The 23837-nt window shown below is 39.6% G+C and overlaps 2 protein-coding genes across 2 annotated transcripts; one reads left to right on the forward strand and one right to left on the reverse strand.

Annotated features, from left to right (window-relative positions):
- Positions 1 to 16703: 16703 nt before the first annotated feature.
- Positions 16704 to 16910, reverse strand: RB195_012796 (uncharacterized protein; the record flags this gene model as incomplete). The annotated part of the gene is made up of 1 exon (XM_064202338.1): positions 16704 to 16910. The coding sequence occupies one exon, from the start codon at positions 16908 to 16910 to the stop codon at positions 16704 to 16706; it is 207 nt and encodes a 68-aa protein (XP_064058219.1).
- Positions 16911 to 17406: 496 nt separating this feature from the next.
- On the forward strand, positions 17407 to 23837 carry RB195_012797 (uncharacterized protein; the record flags this gene model as incomplete). Its single annotated transcript, XM_064202339.1, has 4 exons — positions 17407 to 17477; positions 19750 to 19896; positions 22805 to 22940; positions 23715 to 23837. The coding sequence occupies 4 exons, from the start codon at positions 17407 to 17409 to the stop codon at positions 23835 to 23837; spliced, it is 477 nt and encodes a 158-aa protein (XP_064058220.1).

Raw genomic sequence — 23837 nt, forward strand, 5'->3', positions numbered from 1 at the left:
GTTCCGCTTATCTATCCCTGATCGTCCTAGAAAACGGCGTGGGAACCGGCTTAAGTTCCTACGACGCACGTCAGAACGCTTCTTTATACACACGTTTCGCTCCATTCAGCAGCCTATTCGTTGATTTCACTTGAATATGCTGGCGAAAAGACATCATTGACCTTCGACCGCTCGCGCGTGGACGCGACGCGTGCACAGGAGTGGCAGCTGAAATAGCGGCGAAAAAACTGTATTTTCCATGCCTTTTTTTCACGACGATTATAGAAAGATGAGCGGGAACCACCCCGTATCCAAGAGTCTGCAATCCCATCCTCAGCTCTTCTCGCAGCCTCTTTCACCACGTCGTCAGATTCGTGCTATGCTGCTTCTAAACCCCGTAATTTGGAATAACTATGACATTGGATGGAAAATACGGTGATAAACGATACATACATGATCCGCGTAACCATTCCCGCCAAGGTGTCTGTTGTGCTTCGTACAATAAAAATAGCATCAAATTTCCAAATTATTTATAGTTATTTTGAACCGCAACTATTCGTAGATTTCTAAATTTTCTACAATTTCTGCAATTTTTCAATGGGATTCATTTCTATAATTTTCTAAAATTTCTAGAATTTCTATAAGTTACACTATTTTACTATTTTCTACAATTTCTACAATTTTAGGATTTTCTACAATTTCTACAATTTGATTTCTACAATTTTCAAATTCTACAAATTACAAATCGATTTCTACAAATTCTACAATTTCTACAATTTCTACAACGTCTACAATTTTCCATAATTACATGTGCGAATCCTCCTAATCTTTTACATCCGCTTTTTCATGAGACTCTCTTCTTTTATTTGCCTTATGCTGTTCTGCAACAATCCGGGATCTCTGGTAAGATCCCTCATCTATTACTGGATATTCACTCTGCTTAGTGTATTCCCTATAAAAGGATACTAAAGTTTTCAGCGTTGAACTTTGATTCTGTGATGCATTAGAAAAAATCCAAGCTTTTCGGGGATTGGGGGAATTTCACCGGTTTTTTTCTTGCATTCACTAGTTTTTTTCTCTGCAATTTACAAACTACATATCATAAAACATGTTACGTTTTCAGTGACGTACAGAATCGACGTCAATTATTCCTGAGAGGAATGTGCGCACGTGTATGTAACTGCGTCACTGTGGTCATTATCGAAATGGTGACAGACGGTGAAATATCGGACGATGTGAAGAGAGCGAATAGATTCGTAAATAGTACGGACGAGGCGGCGGAGCGTAGCGGATAGTGTGCGTATCCGAGAGATGGAACGAGCTCGGCGCACCGAAACACTGCACGTACGTGCGAGCGCGTAGACGCAAGCGTGTGGCCAGCACGACCAGGCGCGAGGGCGGTGTATTGGTGTGGACCAACACCAAAACAATCCCGACCCGCTCAGCTCCACCACACTCGAAACCTCGTCGACATTAAAATCAGCTGTTGTGACTGTACGAAAGTTTCGATCTTGTTGGTTGTCGGTTATTTTGACGTGATTTTTATCTATCCTTCTTTTTTTCCCCATTTAAAATTTTTTTTTATTCTCTAAAACCATGCTATCGGCTGAAGATTCAATTCAATTCAAGGAATTTGGAATTAAATACAAACGGTTGCGTTGATTCAATCATATTAGTTCACTCATATTAAAAGTGGACATGGAAGAGGGGGGAGGGGGGATCAGTGGCGCCTTTATTTCTGGACACTCTTTGTATTTTACTTTTTTCTCCTAGTAACTTCTTTAGCTTACATGTCATAGATCCTCTAACTGTTGACTAATCCTTAGATCTTAGGACCTCGACTGATTTAGTTATTTTCTTCCAGAAATAAGGGCGCCGCCGGGTTCCCCCACATTTTTTAAATTTTATTTTCATTTTTCTTCATTTTACCCGACATGGCTGGTCTTTCCCGGTTCCACGCTAATCCAAAAATCGGAGTAGAAGCATCGAGTCACAAGTAGAAACGGAATGCGCTTGGTTCAATGAAACTCAAGCTGGTGAACAACGTAATCATCGCTTAATCCTCCAAATTAACTGCATTCAGAGCAGACCTTCACTACTTTCCTGGATCCCTACTTATCCGTAATTAAAACTGCTGCTCTATAGAAGTAATATATCACCGAAGAAGTGACCTATTTATAGCAAACATTGCAGAATTATTAGAATAAGAAATAATAAAATAAGCATAAAAACAAAAATTTGAACTTATATTTATTTATTTATTCGTACAGATTTCTTCTTTTAACATACATCTATTTTATCGTGACAGTTACCTAACATAAATAAATTTCTGGAGTGTACTGTAATCATGAGCGAAAATGAGTTCAAGCTCATATTGCGAGTAACCGGAACCGTCCTTCCTTCCCTACGTATCTAATATTCGCATAGAATATGGTCTGGAAAAATTGCTGGATGTGAACGAAAGTGTTCCAGAAAACAGTCTCAAATCTATGCTGTAGGTCAGTGGTATTTGAAGTCAGGGCTGTTTGTACGCGTGTATCCATCCGCCTGTAATACCAGTTTATATCGGATAGTCAGTCGCAACGCGCGGATGTGTATAGCCACGGATTTGATTTAATGAGTCCAGGAGGGTAACAATGACTATGTGAAGCGGATTCCTCAATTTTATTCAATTGCATTAGTTGGACCCAAAAAGGTTATCTGGTTGGCCATTGTGTAAAAATTCTTGCTATCTCTTTGTAGAAAGTCAAGAAATGCATGGGAAAATTTGTAAAAATTCAAATTATTTTTTTAAATTTTAATTCCTTTTTAATTTCCTTTCCATTTCTAAAATTAATTTTGATTAATTATTTAATTTTAATTTAAAATGACAAGCAATTTATGTGATGTCAATGTGGATTGGGATAAAAAGATGTCGTTCAGTTAATAACGCTAAAATAACTATTATATTTGTATTATATTAAACAGCAACCTTATCGGTGCCCATATTTGATTGTTTTTTTTAATACTGGTATATTGAACACATAGTTTTCACTAATTAGTTTGAATTGTAGCAAAAATTCGTGTTGGAGGTCGTTTGGCAGTTGGTACTTCTCTGAATTTGCTCCAGTAATTTTCTCTACTCTTCCTCACGTACAGTACTCTCATGTTTTCCTATTTCTCCTTCCTAACACATTTCTCTCTAGGTCTAGTCATAGTTACGACAGTGACAAGATGTGCACTTCGCAAACTCTGTCATTTGCGAATGAAATTTCTGTTTTCTTCCTGAAATCATCCTCAGGAAGCTAAGGAATCTACTCAAATGATTTCTTTTGTTTCAAGAGGTCAGAGCAGATAGAAGATCCCTCTCTCAAGAATCTCTTTCCCATTAGCTTTTTATCGCTTTCTTCCGCTTCATATTTATTCTTTTTTTCATTTTCTTTTTATTTTTCTTTTCATTTCAGAACTACTATATTCACTATTCTCAAGTTTTGCTCTTCTTGGTGCTTGCGAGAAATCCTAGTTTCATCCTGAATAAAATAACAGCGTTGTTAAAACCGTTTAATTGTTCTCCTGTGAGCAGAACCGTAAGGCTTGAACAATGACGATGATTCTATAGAAATAGAACAGATTAATCTCTTCTTTCCTTTATTGACCTTTTATTTTATCGATTCATTCCACTTTCACATAACTCACTGTTCGAATGATTGGATTGCTCCCGATGTACGCGTCGAATGATTGGATTGTTCCACGGTTCTAGATAACGGTTGTTACTACTTGTAAGTAATAAATGTGAAGCAAAAGCCAGTTATTTATATGTATTAATTATTTTATTAGTGTTATTTATATGTATTAATTTTGTGTCCACCAATTTATTTTATATTAAATATAAGTTTATAAATAAATAAGTGTTTATTGTTTAGAAAATATTTGGGAATATTTTAATCTTCTTTTTTGCTCCTTAATCCTTGGACTACTTTTAACAAACATTCACTTGGATGCTACTTTTGAAATTGTCCATATTTTCCAGAGAACAACAGCAGTTTCCTTTTGTATGTCTAGTCTTATCGTTTTATCGTTTCTTATCGTAATCTTTTTGAAATGAATATTTTGTTTTACAATCTAATTTCCAGCAAAATTGATAAACGTGAATTGGTAAATGAAGTTCAGAACAAAATATATCAGCCAAAATTTTGTAAGGAATTTTTCACCATATATTATTCAAAAATTTCCCCATTTATTATCCAATTATTGACTTCTTCCTATAAATATGGTCAGAATCGCAGAAACTAATCTGACTGGATCGAATATCCTGTACTTTTGTTTCTAGTGTTTAATCCAGAATTCGTCTTCGACGGAAAAATATGCTAGAAACGAATAAATTTTTTAGATGCTCGAATGAGAATTTAGAAGCGACATTTAGGAGCGCTTGAAAATATTCGTTTTCGAATATTTTTCCAGATTTGATAGATCTTTATCGTGAAAACGAATCAGGTTTCGCTGACCTCCCCCGTAATCTCTTTCATACGTCCGCATTCCTACCACCACTGTAATCCGCGGATAAACGTAGACGTTGAAAATGACTTTCGGAAATCCATCTCCTGTTTCCATTGGAAACTTTGATAAATACTTTTGAAATCACCGTGCTATTGCTGTTTTGAAGTAAAGTGCAATAATATTTGGATACTTTGAGCGAAGAAAAGGTATTACTAGAAAATTCCTCTGTATAGTACGGAAAAATGGAAGCAGTACTGACGGAAGGGAAGGTGCAGCATTGGTTGCAGCATTTTTGTTCAGTTTACGCATAGTAGTCGCAGTAATACTCGTGTGCGAGCGAAATATCCATGATTTTCTCCAGATTTTCACTTTAAAATACGTCCTTAGCGCTTTTCCGCGTCTAGACATATTATAGGGTGGTTGCATATCTTATTTCCCCACTTTTGAGAAAAAAAAGTTGATATTTTTTTTCAATTAATTGGTACAAATCAAAGATCAACAATGTAACTACATTCGTTATAAGGAATATGTAGACACCTGAATTTTTTCCTCGCGTCCTTGTATGCTTTCGAAGAAAAATTCCGAGAACGTTCCGCAACACACTTGAACCGTTCCAGAAATTTCTCAAAAGAAAAAAAAAACAAAAATAAAAGAGAAAGAGAAGAGAAATAAAAATTCGAGATCAAAAATGGCAAAAAGATATCCGAAGACTCAATAAATTTCCTTCCACCATTTTCTAATCGGGTTTGTTTTTTGGATAAGAAGACTCAATTTCACGGCTTTCATTTAAGAAAGCATCGTAGATCTTTTCAAGACCAATTGATTGGTGTCCTGGAGTGGTGACAAAGGATTTCTAACTGATTTCTGTTTTCGTATACGTCAAGTATTGTGTTTACCGTAGTAGAGCATATAAAACAAGCGCGTAACGACACGACAACATCGAAAAACTCATCAACTTCTGATGACAATAAACTTGGATTTATGGGAATTCTTATGGCTAAGGTGTTTGAGCACAGAACGCTGGGAATAGAAATTTACAGATGCAATACACGGATATAACGGTTAGCGGGATTTAATTGAGCTTTCAGGCCAACCTTCTTATAAGACCGGGAATTGCAGAAGTGATTTTTTTTTGATTTTAGTGACCTGATCGATATTGGTGATTTAGTGCAAGCCTAAAGTTTTGTTTTAATAACAGTACAACTTTAGTATTAATAGGCAGAAATTAGTCCTAGCCACCACCCTCCATCGAAGCGCCTTGAGACAAGCCTGGTACGCAATTGCGTACGTGCTTCATGTCGTTTTGATCCTACTATACCTTGACCGCTAAATGAACCAACGCAGCAAACACTGTGCACGTATAAGTTTCCTAAAACTGGCTAGGAAGTTGCTAGTTTAAAGGCAGCATACCACGAATCTAGGGTGGTACGGATTTCAGGTGAAGTATACGTATACGCGGTCGTAGATTATGGAGACGGGGGTGGTTCCGCTTCCTGAATGACTGCAAGCAGCCGGCCCCTGACTGCTGTTTTGTGTGATGCCTTCTATTGCAGCGCGATCTCTGCATGCGTAGCGTCCCTTAATGCCAATCGGGACAGTCCGAATTGATTTTCGACGAATCGCGGGGCGGAGGCGGCGCAAGGGGTGGAGCGTGGAGATCTACGACCCCGTATACGGATACTCCACCTGAAATCCATACCACCACAGATTCGTGGTATGCTGCCTTTAAGGAAACTGATATATGCGATGAGGATTCTGTCACTGTAGTCGAAGCAAAAGTAAACTCTTGATTCTCGGTGCAATTGCGTAAGGGATTGCGCTCAGATTGGAGCGATAGAGCTAGCGGTTGCGATCGTGGTGGGACCATCGCCAGCTGCTCCTCTCGTGCTGCAGTGATGAGTGGTGCTAGTAAAGGTCCCTCCTCGATCCGAACAGCTTTGCTCCACCGCGCCGCTTCAAATGTACTTGCTTAAGGAGCTGTACCGATTATCAAGTGCTTAATTATAAGTCGGCGCCTATGACGTAGTGGTGTTCATTCGATAGCTTATCGTTTCGATATCAGGAGCGAACTGAGTTTGAAGTGCCTCCTGCGAATGAGGAACGTGAGGTCTCTGCGTCTCACCATGGAACATGTTCTCTCGCGCGCTTGTTTCACTCAACGACCATGTGACGTTAGTCTCGAGACTAACAACACACAATCTTGAAGTGCAAATTTCGAACGAAGATAGAATTAACTTAGCAAATAACTGCCACCTTTTATTTTATACTTTGTACTTTTTTATTATTTTATACTTTTTATGCTTTACTAGTTATCTACCTCTTTGAAACACTTCTTGAAAAACTGATCCAGTAGGAGTAGGAGATAACTCGCACTTTAAAGTCGATGCAAATATCGTGGATGTGACTACTGGATCATCACCATGCGGAGGTTTATCGAAAGATGAACAGAGAGATTCCCTCACATTCTACCTGGACGACTTATACCCCACGAATCTGAGTTGGTACGGATTTCAGGTGGAGTATTCGTATACGGGATCGTAGATTATGGAGAGGTGGATGATTCCGTCCATTTCTTGCCAATTGACGTAAAAAACGGCCCGGAAGATGCAGCGTGTGCATACGGTTGGCGCGCTCTAGTCTAACTCGTCGTGGAAAATAGCGCGCCGGAACGCTCGAAGTCATTTCTTCCGGGCCGTTTTTTGCGGCAATCGGGAAGAAATGGACGGAGTCACCCAACTCTCCATAATCTACGATCCCGTATACGAATATTCCACCTGAAATCCGTACCACCTCATATTCGTGGAGTGATGCCTTTGTACGAGAAACTCCATCACTGAGGCAAAAGATTGCATGTCTCGCCAATCCAACCACCCCAACCATATTCGTCGCCGTCGTCTCATCGCCAAGAATTCGTAGAACAAACGCAACTTCACGTTTTTTGCGGTGTTTCGAAGAACAACTAAAAAGTGTTAGACATTCAAGTGCGTCTCTTCGAACTTATCTGCGTATCAAACAGGATCAACTGCGCCTAAATCGGTAATAAGAAATAATTCGTGGAGGAACGCCTGTCGGAGAGAATAGTAGGTGGATGGATCCCGACAGGAGATTCTATCCGGTCTGATGTCAAATTTACCTCGTAGAAAGAAGTTCGACAGTTTGCTTGGTAGATAGAATAGTGATTATGAACAGAAAATCTTCGAACGTTGTCCGTTCTGATTTTAGTGATCCGAAATACTGCGGATCACTAAAATCAGAACATCCAATCAAATAAATCCTTAATAAATAAATAATTATAAATAATAATAAGTACTAAATACTACGAAATCACGAAATAGATAGAACAGGTTCTATCTACTAACTCTGAAGTTACCGTACCAGGAGCTTTATCGGCTTCTTCTCATCGCAAAATATGCTATCAGAGCTAGAATTGGGAATTTGTATAGTTAGATCAACAAGACTAGAAGCACGACGCAGTTGCGTAAGCGGCTGCGCTGGAATCTGCGCGGTGGAGGGTAGCGGTTAGGATCATGTAACTTGGAATTTCGCTACCGCCACCCATCTCTGTAGTCCGTCATGGTCCCATCTCGATTCCAACCGCTACGCTCCACCGTACCGCTTCGAGCGCAACCGCGCTTACGTAACTGCGCCGTGCTTCATGTCGTATTGACTCAACTATATTTCACCCTTTCAACCTAATTCTACTGCAGTTTCTGCGGAAGATCGCATGCAATGTACAAGTTTATGATCGCCTCCGTTATAGAACAGAATCAGACACTATCGAAATTCCACAGCAGCAATTAATGGCGATTCCGCCTAATTCCTTTTCCACGTACTTTCTTCAGGCGAAAAGAATCTGACGCCATAGGCAGCTTAAAGGCATCACCCCACGAATCTGAGGTTTTGCAGATTTCAGGTGGAGTATTCGTATACAGGATGGGAGACTACGGAGAGAGGGGGGAGGGGTGATTCCGTCCATTTCTTCTTAATTGCCGAAGAAAACGGCCCGGAAAATACGGCTTCATTCGTTTTGGCGCACCATTTTGTACAAGAGGTTCGATTGGAGCGCGCCAGTCTTGTGCAGCGCCACATCTTCCGGGCGGTTTTTTACGGCAATTAGGAAGAAATGGACGAAATCACCTCCCTCTCCGTAGTCTCCCATCTCGTATACGAATACTCCTCCTGAAATCTGCACCACCTCAGATTCGTTGGGTGATGCCTTTAATGACTTTGATGATCATAATGATTTGATTGTTCAGATTATGGATTGAATCGCGCATTCCAGGCTTCAAAGAAGGCGATGTGTCGAAACGTCAGGCAATAAAATCAATTAATTAGCTCGTGCACAGCTCATAAAAAAATCGATACGAGGTCCCAAAATCGTCAATTTTTTAAAACACTGCCTTTAAGGTTGTGTACTACTTTTTTAAGCAGAACCAAGATTGTTATTGATCTTTATTCTGGCTAACCAATTCTGCTTCTTCTGGAACTTGCTACCTTTAAGGTTGAAATTTGGGGGAAATATCTCCTACAATTTGTATGTGGGTGGAGCCTGCGTGGTGTTACGGTAGGGCGGGCGGGAAGAGTGCTGCGTGCTGGGAAACGCGTGTGACAACGCCTCTCTATCGCCAATAGGGGAGGCTTCGTGGAGGGTGCATAATGCTGGGATTTTGAGAGACGGATATTTGCGGATACGTTAGGCTCGAATTGCGCTACTGAGCAACTTTTCTTACGCATGGTGATAATATTCGGTTGAGGATTGAGTAGTGAATTCTCTTTTCTCCTTTCGAAGCGAAGAGTGCCCATAGTAATAAAAAGCTTTTTTTTAGTAGTGAAAAGTTATTATTTATTATAATATTAGTATGATTATTGTTAGTATTATTATTTGATTATTATTTTATGGAATAATTTTTATTATTATTTTATTTTTTTATTTTATTTATATAAGAAACCGTTACTCTAAAGCAGAGGGCGAATTTAGCGACATATTAGAAGATCGTCCAATTTAGTACGGAGTTATGAATTTCATGAAAAACTTTCCACGAGTTTCTCCTAATCTTTGACCAAGACCAAGACTTCACAGCGGATTTCGTGTCGGTCTCCTCTCACCTATATTATATTTATTTATTTATTTATATGTTTTCTAGACAATTTCGAAAAAGTAATTTTTACTTTAATTCGACTCATCTGAAATCCCCTTCTCTCATATTGTACAACTTGAAGTACAAAACTTGTGCGCAAAATGTTTCTGTTGCACTTTGCAATTTTTTTTTCCCGTATTCCTTATTAAATGTTGACATTTTTGAAATATCAACAATAATCTGGTGCAAAAATCTGTGCATTAGAAAAAAAAAGACCACAAATACCTCTTGTAAAAGTGATGATTTGTAATAATTCCTGATATAATGTGGATGAGAGTATAGTTTCCTTTTTTTTGTACAATTAGAAATGTGAGGACATTTAGTAAGAGTATTAGAGTTCAGAGTTTAGAGTATTACTGTAGATGTAACCAACCCAAAATAAAAAGAAGCGGCCAATGTTTAGATGGACCATTTGGGCAACATTGTTCCCCCGGTCTTTGAGTTTTTTTTGTTTTTTTTTCAAATTAAGGCAACAAAACAAACAGTTCTACAGAAGTAGAGAAAGATCAAATTTCTCTAAGACGGAGCGCTTCCACTTCTTTCTCTGCTTCTGTCATACTTGCAAGAGTTGCTGACTGACATAACTTTTTCAACTGTTGATCAGTCTGCTTACTGTATAGGATAAGATCAATTGGATTCGGTTTTTCGGTTCAAAAATGAAATCTACTTCCTATTTGACAGGAATTATCAATTACTACGGGATGTGTACCGTACGTGGCTATGTGTTCTGTGATATCTGAACCGGTTGTTGCTGCCTACGTTGGATATCGTGCCGCTTATCCATTTCTATCGCGAAGTCTTCAGAGCGTATTTCAAAAAAAAAAGGAGAAAAATTCTGTCACCGTATTTTTGTAACTTCATGGTAACAGAGTTTGCCAAAAATTCTTCATTATCCGAACAGCGGACGGTATATGAAAAATCATCATTATTATCTTATTATTGTATGTTATTATATATTAAGTATCATATTATTATCTTCAAAACCCGAACAGTTGACTGCATATGAAAAAAATTTAAAAATTGAAAAACTAAAAAAAATCAGAATTCGATTGCATAGATCTGCTTTTTTTTCGGTAAACGCAACTTACGCATTAAAAATGAGATTACCCTGGTATACCACTAGCTATGTATGATAAGGTCAAAGTGAAATGAATCACGGTGCAGTTGCGTAAGCGCCTGCGCTCGAAGCGGCGCGGTAGAAACAGGAATCAGTGTGGGACCATCGCGAACTGCAGAGATTAATGGCAAAGGTCCCACCACGCAACTGCAACGAGCTTTAGGTCGTTTAGACCTAGGTAGGTAGAAGATCAACAGAAAGGCCGTGCACATCAGTGACATCTAATAAATTGTAAATAAATATTCGGTCACTGGTAGTTCAAATGCGATTGCTCTATGAGCTATTATTGACTGATATTGTGGATGTAGATCAAATCATCTAATATATAGCGGCTGCTGATCCATACACATACAGGAATACTCATATTCGTTGATACATTGAGCAGCGACAATTGGGTGCTACCAGCGGTCGTCGTATCCGGTGGAAGACCCCGTGGGACTACATAATTTCAATGCATATGGCTTCCCTTTCGACTACCGTGAACGATTATCGAAACGCTGATCCAGGACGGTGTGGCACGTGATGGAATAAACGTGCTGAACGTGCAAAGTGTGAATGAAATCGTTCCAATCAACCTCTATTTAGGTCTCTGAAGATGGCGAAAAAGCCGAGACGTCAGGAGAATAAATCCTCAAGTCTTTATTTATTTATTTATTTATTTATTAAGAACGTCTACAGGTGTGTCATAAAACAAAAAGAAGATGGAACATAGTTCATTAGAATTTCGCCTAAATTTAACAAAATAAGACTGGCCCTTCAAAGCATAACGGGTGAACAAATTAAATAATCTTTTGACATTTTATCCAGAAACCTTGCGTAGGCACACACTAATACCTTCCTAGAGTACTTTTTGATTGTTTAGAATGACTTACATCTTTTCACAACCACCCACTATTCACGTATTTGCGTTGGTGTAGCGATGAGTCATCCGTCGGTAGGCGTGGGATCCACGCCGCAAAGTTCGGAAGTATTAAGAGGGCGCAGTTCTTAAGGTGTTCGTGTGGTTGTACGCGGTGTTCTCTACATCTCATGTTTTTCTCCCGAACTATAGTCGCACTTTAATTTTATTTTGTTTCCAAATGTACATCCGTATAAAGTTGAAATCTTCCTGAATTCCTAAAAATTTTCTTTGAACATTGGCGAAAGAATTCCATTCAGTTTTCCAAGACTTTCAGTTATGACTCAACTTTCCGAGTAACTCAGTAATTCAACGTTGTTGGTTTCTACATTCCTCTTTTTTTGTTGTTCTGGAGCTGCGTCCAAGGAATCCACGGCCCTTTCCTCTCTCCCTATGATAGATATTGTTTTCTACATGGATTTCAAGGTCGTTACACTAAATTCCTAATTTCTCGCTTTCGATACGCCATAGATTCAAGTCGACCTAGGTATGTAACGTCGAAGTTCAACAATCCCGTAGCCTTGACTAATGCTTTTTTTAAAGTCTGGGATTATTGATTGATTGTCATTTTTACGAGTTGAAGTATCGTTATAGCATTGAATTATCATCTTCTATAAATTGTTCCATATTCTGGAAAATAACAATGACAATAACATACAATAACAAAATAATAAAATATAGTTTCCCTAATTTCGTACTTACAATTTCCTTGATACACTTTTCCAAAGCTCGAGTGCTAGTCGGGTTGCTATACTTGGCGGAAGTTCCACGCTGCGTCATTGTTCAGGAATTTTCGGACACCTGTTCCACAACAACTTATTATCATTAGAATTTTTCTCGCCACGTCCACGAAAAGGTCTGTAGAAACAGCCGAAAAAGGATTGCTATGCGAAAATTAATGTAATTGGCACATGTGTTGGGCTCGGTACCGTATCTGATACACCTATACTGACATAATGACCGTCCTCCTAAATGGATATAAACGTATAGTTGGGTCAAAACGGCATGAAACACGGACCGTTGCGCAAGCGGCCGCGCTCGGAAGCGGTGTGGTGGAGACAGCGGTTGGAATCGAGGTGGGACCATGGCAAACGGCAGAGGTGTGTGGCGGTAGCGTGGATCCTTACACGATCCAACCGCTACGGTGCACCGCTCCGCTTTGAGCGCAGCCGCTTGCGCAAATGTCCGTGTTTCATGTCGTTTTGACCCGACTATACATAGCTAGCTGACACTAAATAAATTCCTCTGTAACTTCTAACAACTTGTAAGTGTATCGGTTCTAGTAATGTCATAACAATCTTCTAACAACTGCACCCATGCCTACTTGTCGCTTACAAGTATAAGCTGCTTCAAAAGATTCAATAGCGGCGGTTTTTTTCGATTTTTTTTAAACAGTGTGTATTCTTAAATATTTTAAAGTATTTTATGCTATCTTACGTATCTTTTCACGCACATACGTATTAATCCAACGAAAAAAAAACCTGTGTAAAAAAATTCTCGAACCCCGACTAGACTTCAGCAATTGAACCATGTCTATGTTTTCTGTGGAACTTCTTCAATTAATTGGTCATCTTTAAAAGTACTATAAAACTATAGTGTCTAGCGTTAATCAATCCGCTTGGGATGCGCCCCCACGTTCACTTCAATTCAGAATCGTTTGAGGTTTACGAACGTGTAACTGACCTATACAGTGTGACTTGCGGGGGCCAGCCGATGGGTCAAGCCAGTGTTTTTATCCTCACAGGACAAGTCTGGTACCAATTTTTCGGCCCGGGAGGAACGAAAGGCTTGGTTGGCGCTTGGGCGGTTTCGAACCGCCGCGATCGATCATGCACGGACAGCTTAATCTCTTACCGACTACGCTACACCTGCGAAATAATAATATGTGAAATATCGCACGAATTTCATACAAATTCAGATTTACTGAAGTAGTGTCAGTGATTGCACCAACATCAAATGAATCTGAATGACACAGTCATAAAGTTGCCGAAACCATCGGTATTTCCCCCACCTCCCCACAATTAGGGTATGAAAAAATCGAAAATTCTTGGTTATCTAAAAGAATTCCTTTTATTCTGCAGAATATTCTTATTCCGGCTAATAGTAGCTTGTCTGGGTGCATAACAAGAACAAGAGGCCGAGATGAGATATTTTAGGATACATTAAGGATACATTAAGGAAATTCTAAAATCCTCTATGACTAGATATCGTCCTTTAAGCGGTTTTTAACTACATACTCAGATTAGCAGTTACACACAAAATAGCAACTTGTTCAACGGTTTTTGGAGCTCAGAAGTGTATGCGACAGATAGTCTTTTGTCATTTTGTGCATGCTATTATGCCTTGATGTGGTCGTCATAAATACTATATTTTTTTTCTCTTTCTATTTTCTTGCTCTGAAAAAAAACACTGAAGGATAAGAGCCGATCTACGTTCTCCAGAATTGAGTGAAGTTTTCCAGAATTCGATTAAACTAAGGCGCATACAAAATTACTGATTAATATAAGAGCAATTCATGTCTTTTTCTCTTCAGGGCTACACGTGGTTATAGTGAGTCCAAATGCTAGGATTTTTCCGAATAACTATCTTACAAGACAAAAATAGATAAACTTCAAATTATATGGTTTTTTTTTCTATTCAAGAAAGAACAGTTTAAGCATGACTGGTTTCCAGTGCCCCGTGAATAGCCCGTGTTTGCTGAATCAACTTTTGTTCTGGAAATTATCCATCTGGACATCCTTACATATAATTTTACCTGTTCTCAGATCACATATTTCTCAAAACTAAATTCTGGAAGTATATTTGAAATCAGCAACTTATTTACGTTCGAATGGTATTTCCAAAATTAAAAATTTTTGTCCACTAGCAAGGATTCAGACGATTTACTTTATGAAATAATTCCATAGAGACCTATTTTAGGATATTTTTCCCGCTGTTTTTTAGGATCGAAGTTAGTTGCGGCGGTAAGTACCTAAAGAAACCTATTAGGGACCTAGTACAGAAAAAGTACAGAAAATTTGTGAGGTAGGAAGAGTTAAATAGATACGATTTGACAGAATGCTGTTTAGAATCTGTTGAGTTACTGTAATTTCGTTGTCTATTCCATAGGTGGTACAATAATTGTATAATCAATCTATTGTATAGTAAATAATATTTTTATGATAAATATATAATAAATAACTAACGAATAAAGAAAAATAATATAATCTCAATAAATCGTAATCTCATTTGTATTTCACCCTTTTCACAATTTTTAATGACAGTAACCCTTGAATAACAGCCAATAGCATATTACACGCACCAGAGACCTTTCAGGGTACATTTTTCTTGAAAAGTAAAGTATAAGTGCACTGGTAGAGCTGTGAATTTTCTTCTTCCTGTTATTTAAGTTCAAGTTTCCTTTTCTAGAAGGTTCCTAGAAAAAAAGAACATTACTAATTCATTTTAGAAGTCATACAAAGGACGTCATTGGTTCTTTTTTTGTTTTTTCCTTGAAATTGCTACGAAATCGTTCGTGCTTCTGTTCATTTCTCGTAGTCTGAAAACACCTGCTGCTACTTCTGTGACGTCATCATAAAACGAAAACAGTCAAGAAAACTTCCGGAAGCTTCCGATTGTGATTTATACAACAGCTAGTCCCGTTTTGAGCGACACACCACCTATCGTAATCCATTCCTTATGCTGTGGACATATGTTTAGCGTCGAATTTGCATGTTACTCGCTTCGTACGTCGGTCGGTTCGCCGCGCGCTCTCTCTTAAACCCCTAGGGGGGAAAAATCGTGGTTTTCGGACGTGGATCCACTTCCTCATATTTTCACTGACTCCCTGAATTTTTTTGAGTTTTTTATTCATATCTTCGCTCACCATTTGACAGAAATACGAAATAAAAACACAAATGCTGAAATAAAAAATAAGAGAAAAAAATTAAATACCGGATAAGTTTAATAGGAATTTGGCGGAAATTTTCGTTCTCATGGGTGGTTTATGTGTTTTACATCCGAATTATCACATGTACGTATTGAAATCCCCTTCTACTCAGATTTCTGTTCCGTTTATTCTTCCTGGTTGAACGTCAACGTCGATCTTTGAATTTGTTTTTGTGTTTTGTTTTGCTTCATCGTTTATTTGTTGTGTGGTTACTATCACACGGCTGGGCGGAATGTTCAAAGACTACTGTTTGCGTTTTACTCGGAAAAACAAATCTCTCCGCTTTTTTTTGCATTGTTACTAAGAAAGTAATCCTGAGGCATGTACATAGATCATCAGACATCACATTGTAGGTGAGGTTTGAGGTCCACAAGTGAAGTTACTTACCGATCCGTTTCGTTTTTTTCTGCTGAATGCTATTTTCGAATTTTCTCATTTCAGCTAATTTTAATTTTGACGATGGTTACATTCTTTTGGTTCAGGTTTTTCCTAGAACATTTTTCCAGAAAAGCGTTGGTGGTTGGTTGATTAGTCACAAATTAGAAACTCATTCAGTTTTTTTTTCCAGAAAAATTTGGTGGTTTATCAGTCGTAGTTTAGCAGCCGATCCAATTTTTTTTTTGCCTGAGAAGATTTTTCCAGAAAAAAAGTTAATGTACTTGCTTTATCAGTTGCACTTTGATGGCCGATCCAATTTTTTCCCACAAGAAGACTTTTCCAGAGAAATGTGAATGAACTTGGTTTATCAGTCGTAGTTAGTAGCCGATCCAATTTTTTCTCAGAGAAGTTTTCCTGAGGAAAAAGATTACATGGTTTATTCAGTCACAGTTTAGTAGGCGATCCGATTTCTTTCCAGAAGTATTTTTTCCAGAAAAAAATTCACTTGTTTAATTTATCAATCGTAGTTTAGTAGCCGATCCAATTTTCTCCCAGAGAAATTTTTCAGAAAAAATGATTATTTGGTTTATTAGTCACATTTTAGTAGCAGATCCGATTCCCTTCGAGAAGATTTTTTCTCCAGAAAAATTTGATGACTTAGTTCGTCAGTCATAGCTTAGTCGCCAATCCAGCTTTTTCCCCAGAAGATTTTTTCAGAAATTATTAGATTATTTGCTCTATCAATGGTGATTTAGTAGCCGTTTTGTCGTAGTTTTTGAGAATTTTCCTCTAAGCAGCGCCGACTTCTTCCCCCGGACGGTCATCGTCGACCTTCTTTGAAGGTCCACGAGGCGAGTTGCTAACGTATCTCTGTCTGGATCCCGTCCAAATTTCCTCGTTCCACTGCTCTGCTCCACATTTCATGTCTTCGCGCACCAGCTTGCGCTCTTCTACTCTCGTCGCCTCCGACTTTCTCACAGTCTCTCCTCTTCGCATCACTTCCTCCTACCTCCACTCTCTCGCCGGCTGTCAATATTCGTATAGCCAGACGCGTAGCTGGTCAGTGTCCTGCCGGCGATCGATAATTGACGCGAAGCCAAGCCACGCCCACTTCGTAGGGACGGGACAGCTCCCGATTGAAGAATGCAGTGTGTGTGTATGTGTATGTGTATGTGTGTGCGCCTATGTGTGTGTGTGTGTGTGTGGACTTCGAAACACATACACATACATACAGAATACGGATGAACATACAGTGTCCGCTCGACTTCGTGACAACACTTCGCCCCGTGTCGCTGATGTCGCTGGCCCGCCGCCGCTACCGTAACACCAAAACCAGCTTCTTTCGAGCGAGACGGCGACGTCGACAGCGGCGGCAGCGGCGCCACTAGCCACTGCATTCCAACGTTCTCCACATCGTCCGTGCGTCCGTCCGTGCGTGCGTGCGTCCAAGCAACGAGGAACACGTTCTAGCAGCTACATACGTTTGCGGTCGATGATCGTCGGCTCGTCACTACGACCGGTTCGTTCCGATACAACAACGCAACGTCGCACTATATCCACTGTGTATGTATGTATGTATGTATGTATGTATGCGTGTGTGTGCGCGCTTCGCTAGCTGGAAACTCGTTCCAAATCATCGCTCCGATCTCTTCTTTTTCTCTTCATCATGTTCTTCTATGCGATACTTCAGGAATGCTTACAGAAATCCAGCAAAGACATCGAATGGGAAAGAATGTTCGAGGAATTTCCGTGGAATTTTTTTTCAGCCGTTAAAGAAAACACAAGCGCACCAACCGATCGCTTCTTTATTCTCGACCGTCACTTTACGGTCGTTTTCACGGAATCCGCGTAATCACACACACACACACGCACACACACACCCTCATACACACACACGATATTTAGTCCGAAGTGCAACCAACGTACATCCTACGCAATGAAAGTGCGTCGTACATGTGCACTTCAAGGACAACATCACTCGCAGCGAATTGCAGCAGCTCTGTGTGTGTGTTGGTGTGAGTGTGTGTGTGTGAGGGAGTGAGTGCGATTTCGCGTTATTGTCACTATATTGACTGTTGTGTTGCACCATTTCCGCTCGTGTTCTCCTCGTGGACTCCTTCGTCCAATTTTTTCGTTCTCACCAAAAATTTTTACGGTGGCGAAAATTTTTTTGAGAAATTCGAGAATATTCTCTGAAAATGAGCTGAAATGAACAGTTGTTCACAGTTGCACATCACAATCACAGACACACACACACACACACACACACACACATGAAAACGTTACGTGCCTGCTTCCTTCAGGCACGCTCCGTTCGTCCGTCCGTCGGTCGGTCGGTTGGTCGATCGGTCAGTCGATGATTGTTCGGATCGGCTCGGCTCGGTTCGGTTCGGTTCGGTTCAGTTCAGTTCGTAGAATACGTAAGCAAGAAGGGATGGACGGACGAACGAAGAGGAGGACGGGGTGCGGTGGCGGTGGATTCCGGTTATTCGGAACCAGTTTTTGAACACAACACAGCGCTGGTCCTCTCTTCGTACACTGCTCTGGATGATGTTTTTCGGGCAAAGCTATACATATGTTTGTATAGGGTCGCTTGTTTTTTTTTCCCTCCTCCCCTGTCTGTTTGCTTGTTGTTTTCGCGACACACTACGCGCCTCATTCTTTCCGCCTCTCCTCGTTCAGACCTTCTTTCCATGCTTACCACTACTACTATACTGCTATTATAGGTTCAGGCGTGATATGCGTTAGCTGCGGTTCTGGATATTTCCGAGATTTCTGTTTCTATGCGTTCATTTGTTGTTTGTTTTGAATAGCAAGAAAATACCACGTCTTTTATTTGTGTCTACATATAGTAAGGAACACAATATTTATTTATTAGTTCTAATTCTAACTCTAATTCTGATTTTAATTCTAATTCTCCTATTTATTTGTGAATTCTTAATGTCTATATTTATTTATAAATTTCTAACTCATCGCTATGGCTCTCGTTTCATAATATTTTAATGTGTCTTTATTTCCGTTTTTTCTCTAAATAATTATTCTATTTTTCTCATATTATATTCTTCTATTTACTTTGCTGAAAAGGCCAACTTTGCTGTATAAAACTTCAAGGATAACAAACTTGAAGAACCCTTCCGTTTCTCCCAGAAATTCGCCCAGGGTCGCTGACGGGCGCGTTCTGAGTTCAGTTAGTCAGCAAACCACAGTAACTGTTGTTTTACTGTAGCGTTCTGGATTTGGAAAAAAGGAACTAGTGTGAGGATTTTCGCCTTCTGTAACTCGAAAATGTCCTGTCTATCCACCAAAAAATGTGCTGTGAAGGACCAGCTTCACTGTATAAAACTTTGGCGAAATTCTAGTGAACCTTGCTGTTCTTTATCTTTGTTTCAATGTACTTCTACAGATGTTTACAAGTGAACAAAGCAAACAAACAAAACAGATACTTAAAACTTATTGCTCTTATTAGTTAATGACAGATTTCTTTGCTTTTTAACCAAATCAGTTACATCCAGATTTTGGCCCAACACTATTTCGGGGCATTACTAATTTTACTATGGGGTAAAGCAGTAAGGCGATAATTTAAGCTGCAATCGAACCTTATCACGCTTTTGTTGGAAAAATCACTAATGAAAAAGAAACCTTCCAAAGAACTTTTTTATTTTACTATTTTCTAATATGTGTACTCTTCACATCACTATACTCTTTTTTTTCTGCTTCACGTTTCCATTGTTTCCAAAGATGTCCTTTTTAATATACATTCGTTCTATTCAGCTACGTTCGATACCTAGCAATTTCGTTCTGGATCATCTACTCAAAATTCTCCACAATTTTTCAGGAATGAGGTGATTCTCAACCTCCTCCGGCTGGGTACCCAGCGCGCGCCTTCACCATCTTCGGGCGAGAACAATGGTTTCGATATGGTCGAATGGAGAGAAAGTCGCAACATTCTGGAATGTTCGTCTTTAGCTGAAAATCAGATCAGGTAATGAGAGGTTCTGTTGTGATTTCCTAAACGAATTTATTTTTTATTATCATTTTAGGCGATTTTCTTATTTCTTTCTTTTTAATATGGGGAGGAAGTGAGGTACATAGAAATGAGGGCTCCTACACGGTGTCTTGAAGCTTTTCCCTCATCTCATACAATTCCCTCATTTTTTTCTGTAAAAGTGAGGTAGAAATGGAGATTCTTGTACGGAATCTTAATTCCTTGCATATTTTCGCCGATTTTTATTTTATTTTATAACATTAACGGTTTTAATCAACAGTTTCGGTGCTGATCCGTCTTCCTCCCGTCAAATAAAGGGTGTTATTGATTTTTTGGTTCCTAGAATAACAATTCTTTGGGAGTTCACTGTACTTACCTAATGCTGTGCTCATCTGATGCCTACTAGAAGTGCGGATACAGAAGGAAGGAAAGTTTTACTTTCAGATAAGTGCAGTTTTGCGTCAGAGATCGAGCATTGCTTCGTTTTGACAAGCATATACTTATAGGGGTCGAGTTCGATTTTTTGATATTTTTTCTAAAATTTCGAGCCATTTTTGACTACCTTGAGGTTATTTTATGCGCTAAGGGCGAATGTGGTGCCCATTCAGCTTTTGGAAAAAAATCTGTGGTAAATTTTTCTAAGGGAAAAAGTCGAAATCAGGCAAAACTGCTTCTTTTGACGAGGCTGAAGAATTCTTAAATGGAAAAGTCGCAAAAATTCGGATTACGGGGCACTGAGATATCGTGGAAGCTGAATCTAAATGTAGTTTTCGTTAAAAAAGAAGAATTTCGAACAATTTTTGAAATTCGAACGAAAAGACCGTCGATGGTTGACGTAGAGCCCGATTCAAAGTCTTTCAGCAAATTTGTTCCGCAAAAACTTTCGCAAATTTAAATTTTACAACATGTTAGGCTTATCTTTGTTCAACATCTGAAATTACCTCCAAAATAGGCCATGACGACCGTAACATCAGGTCTCGCCTAGCGGTGTCCTTCAACTACATATGTACCTACCAAAAAGCAGAAGTCACCCGAAAAAAAAAAATGGAAGAATTAACGTTTTTCGCTTATTTTTTACTTCCTAAATGGTCATTTTGCGTGTAAATGTGTAGTTATTTATTTATTTACTTCTTCACTTGTTTGAAAACACCCTCAGATGTGCCATTAACGAAAGACAAAGAGGAACGGGAACAACTAGAATTGTTCGCTTATGTTTTATGCAGGGAATTTGGCCATTTTTAGGAAATTGTGTGATGGGGGTTGACAAATCATCCCTCAGGTACAAAAGGTGAGAAATTCTCACAAGATATCCTTTTTCCAAATCCAGAACGTTACAGTAGAACAACAGTTACTAGGGTTTACATGACCAGCTTAACCTAGAACGAACGCTTCGGACAGGGGATGGAGCGGGGGGGTGGGGGTGGGGGGGTTCAAGCGGTTAAAGGCATCACCCCACGAATCTGAGGTGGTGCAGATTTCAGGTGGAGTATTCGTATACGGGATGGGAGACTACGGAGAAGGAGGTGATTCCGTCCATTTCTTGCTAATTGCCGTAAAAAAGGGCCCGGAAGATGCGGCGCCGCACAAGACTGGTGCGCTCCAATCGAACCTCTTGTACAAAATGGTGCGCCAAAACGAATGAAGCCGTATCTTCCGGGCCGTTTTTTACGGCAATTAGGAGGAAATGGACGGAATCACCTCTCTCTCCGTAGTCTCCCATCCTGTATACGAATACTCCACCTGAAATCTGCACCACCTCAGATTCGTGGGGTGATGCCTTTAACCACCACTAGGAGAGAATAGAGACCAATTATAGAGGCAATAGTTTATTGAAAAATTACCGTAATCGATCTATGATTTATGTTTTATCATATCGCCAGAATTTTTGCTTATTTACAACACGAAAATTTTCCCAATATGAGGTGAGGTTTAAAATATTCGAAACTTTTGCATGTCTGTGCACCAAAACCGATTTTTAAATCTTATTTTTGGTGATAACAGAAAAAAATTGCCCATGTTCGACTGTCTTTGAATTTCGGCATGTTGAAACGAAGTTTTTAATTGATTTCCTTGAGCTGTAGCCAAGATTGGTATTGATCGCGTTTATTAAACAACGGCTAACGTTGCTGTTTGAGTTTGCTTACCGTTTGGGTGCTTTCTGTAGGGTGATTAGGCGCTTGAGGGGATAAATCACTAATGGCTTTGAACTTTTCAGGCTCTGACGAAGGCGATAACGCTGGAACGTTAGCCGTTGTTTAATAAAGGCGATCAATACCAATCTTTACTACAGCTCAAAGAAATCAATTGAACAAAAAAAATGTCGACGAGTATATGGTTGAATAGCTGTAATCCTGACCTGTAATCCTCAACAATGTATTTTAAGGAACAACGTATTTCCATTTCTTCAACATTTACATACTTCAAGTATCGTAAAGTACACCATCTAGTCTATATCTGAGGATATTTGTATTCTCTATCGGGGAAAATCCTATAATCTCAGATCATTAGGGAATTTATAAAGACCAGCGACATATGCGTTCATACTCGGCGTCAAATGTGTTCAACCCGTGTCGTGGGCGCAGCGCCTCTGACGCTCTTATTCTATTTGACGTGCATTTCTTCCTCTTTTTATCCTTTCTGAACTGAAGGCGCATGGTGCCCGTACGGTTGAACTCGTCTCGGGCCTAAGCTAATAAGCTAATATTTCTCTTATTTATTGGTGAAGCTGTACTCCAGATCACTTGATCAAGGACGCTATGGACATTGCTTCGTCGTGTGTCGCGTGTGTGGTAATTCCGTTTTTCCAATTGGATATCGGTAGAAAAATCAATAAATCAATGGATGGATGTGAATTAAACAGTGTTAAATCAAACATTCATACTCATGATCAAGCTACAAATTTCAGTCTTAACAACGATGGCGAACAATCTGCTACAAACCAACTAACGACCATCGTTCGTCTTCAACGTGGACCGTGCGCACGTGCGTGGATTGGATTTTGTGATGGATCAGCTTCTCACGGCAAGGATGGATCCGTACGCGTACGTGTGTGTGCGTACGTGTACGTGCGTGCGTCTACGTCGCTACCGTTCTTTCATTATGCGCACACCTTTGCTCGAATGCCTACAGATCACCTATCGCGCTTTCACACCCCGTTTAGAACGGATACACCACGGACTTTATTACTTATTTTAATATTTGTGTGTGTGTTTAACCTCCACCATCTCCTCCTCCTCCTCCTCTTCGTTCTCCTTCGATTTTAATTAATGCTTTCATCGGCTTCACTCACGTGCTTCAATCCGTACAATTTTTTTCTACCAATTTTTTTTTCGTTTGTTTGTTTGTAAAATCAGATTGTGGCCCCATCCATTGGTAGTCCTACTGGGTATCATCAGAAACTTCTACCAATACGGTTCCACGATTATTTAATAATCACTAATACCACCGTATGTCTTTCATATATGGCTGAGTGCTTCTAGTTTTGATGGATGTAATCCCCCGATGTGTTGTACAGGGTGAGACTGTGATGGAGTGCTGTGGCGTACTACATACCTCCTGAAGGTATTATGCGCGTATACGGCTTCCTGAACAGCCGCCGCCGCTGGACCCTGATTTTTTTAAAATTTTTTTCTGGTTTGTTTTGAAGCTTCGGGCGCAGATGACGCTGCCTTCCGCTGTTCCGCGAAGACGGGTACCGCATACGACCAATGATCGCGTTCAATTGTACACTATTTGCCGACTATTCCATACATGGCAATTTTTTTTTCCGGCTTTCCCTATCGTTTCTTTCATTTGGCAGTCCATTTTTCTTCTAGAATTTTTTCCTGGTACTGCTTCCATATGTACGTTTAGAGTTGCTGCTTCTCATTATTAATATTCTCATTCGTGCTCGTGCCGGCAAATCGTGCGCATCGCATCGCGTTGAAGGTCAGGATTAG

Source organism: Necator americanus, chromosome V (genome assembly GCF_031761385.1).
Source record: "Necator americanus strain Aroian chromosome V, whole genome shotgun sequence".
Lineage (NCBI taxonomy): Eukaryota > Metazoa > Nematoda > Chromadorea > Rhabditida > Ancylostomatidae > Necator > Necator americanus.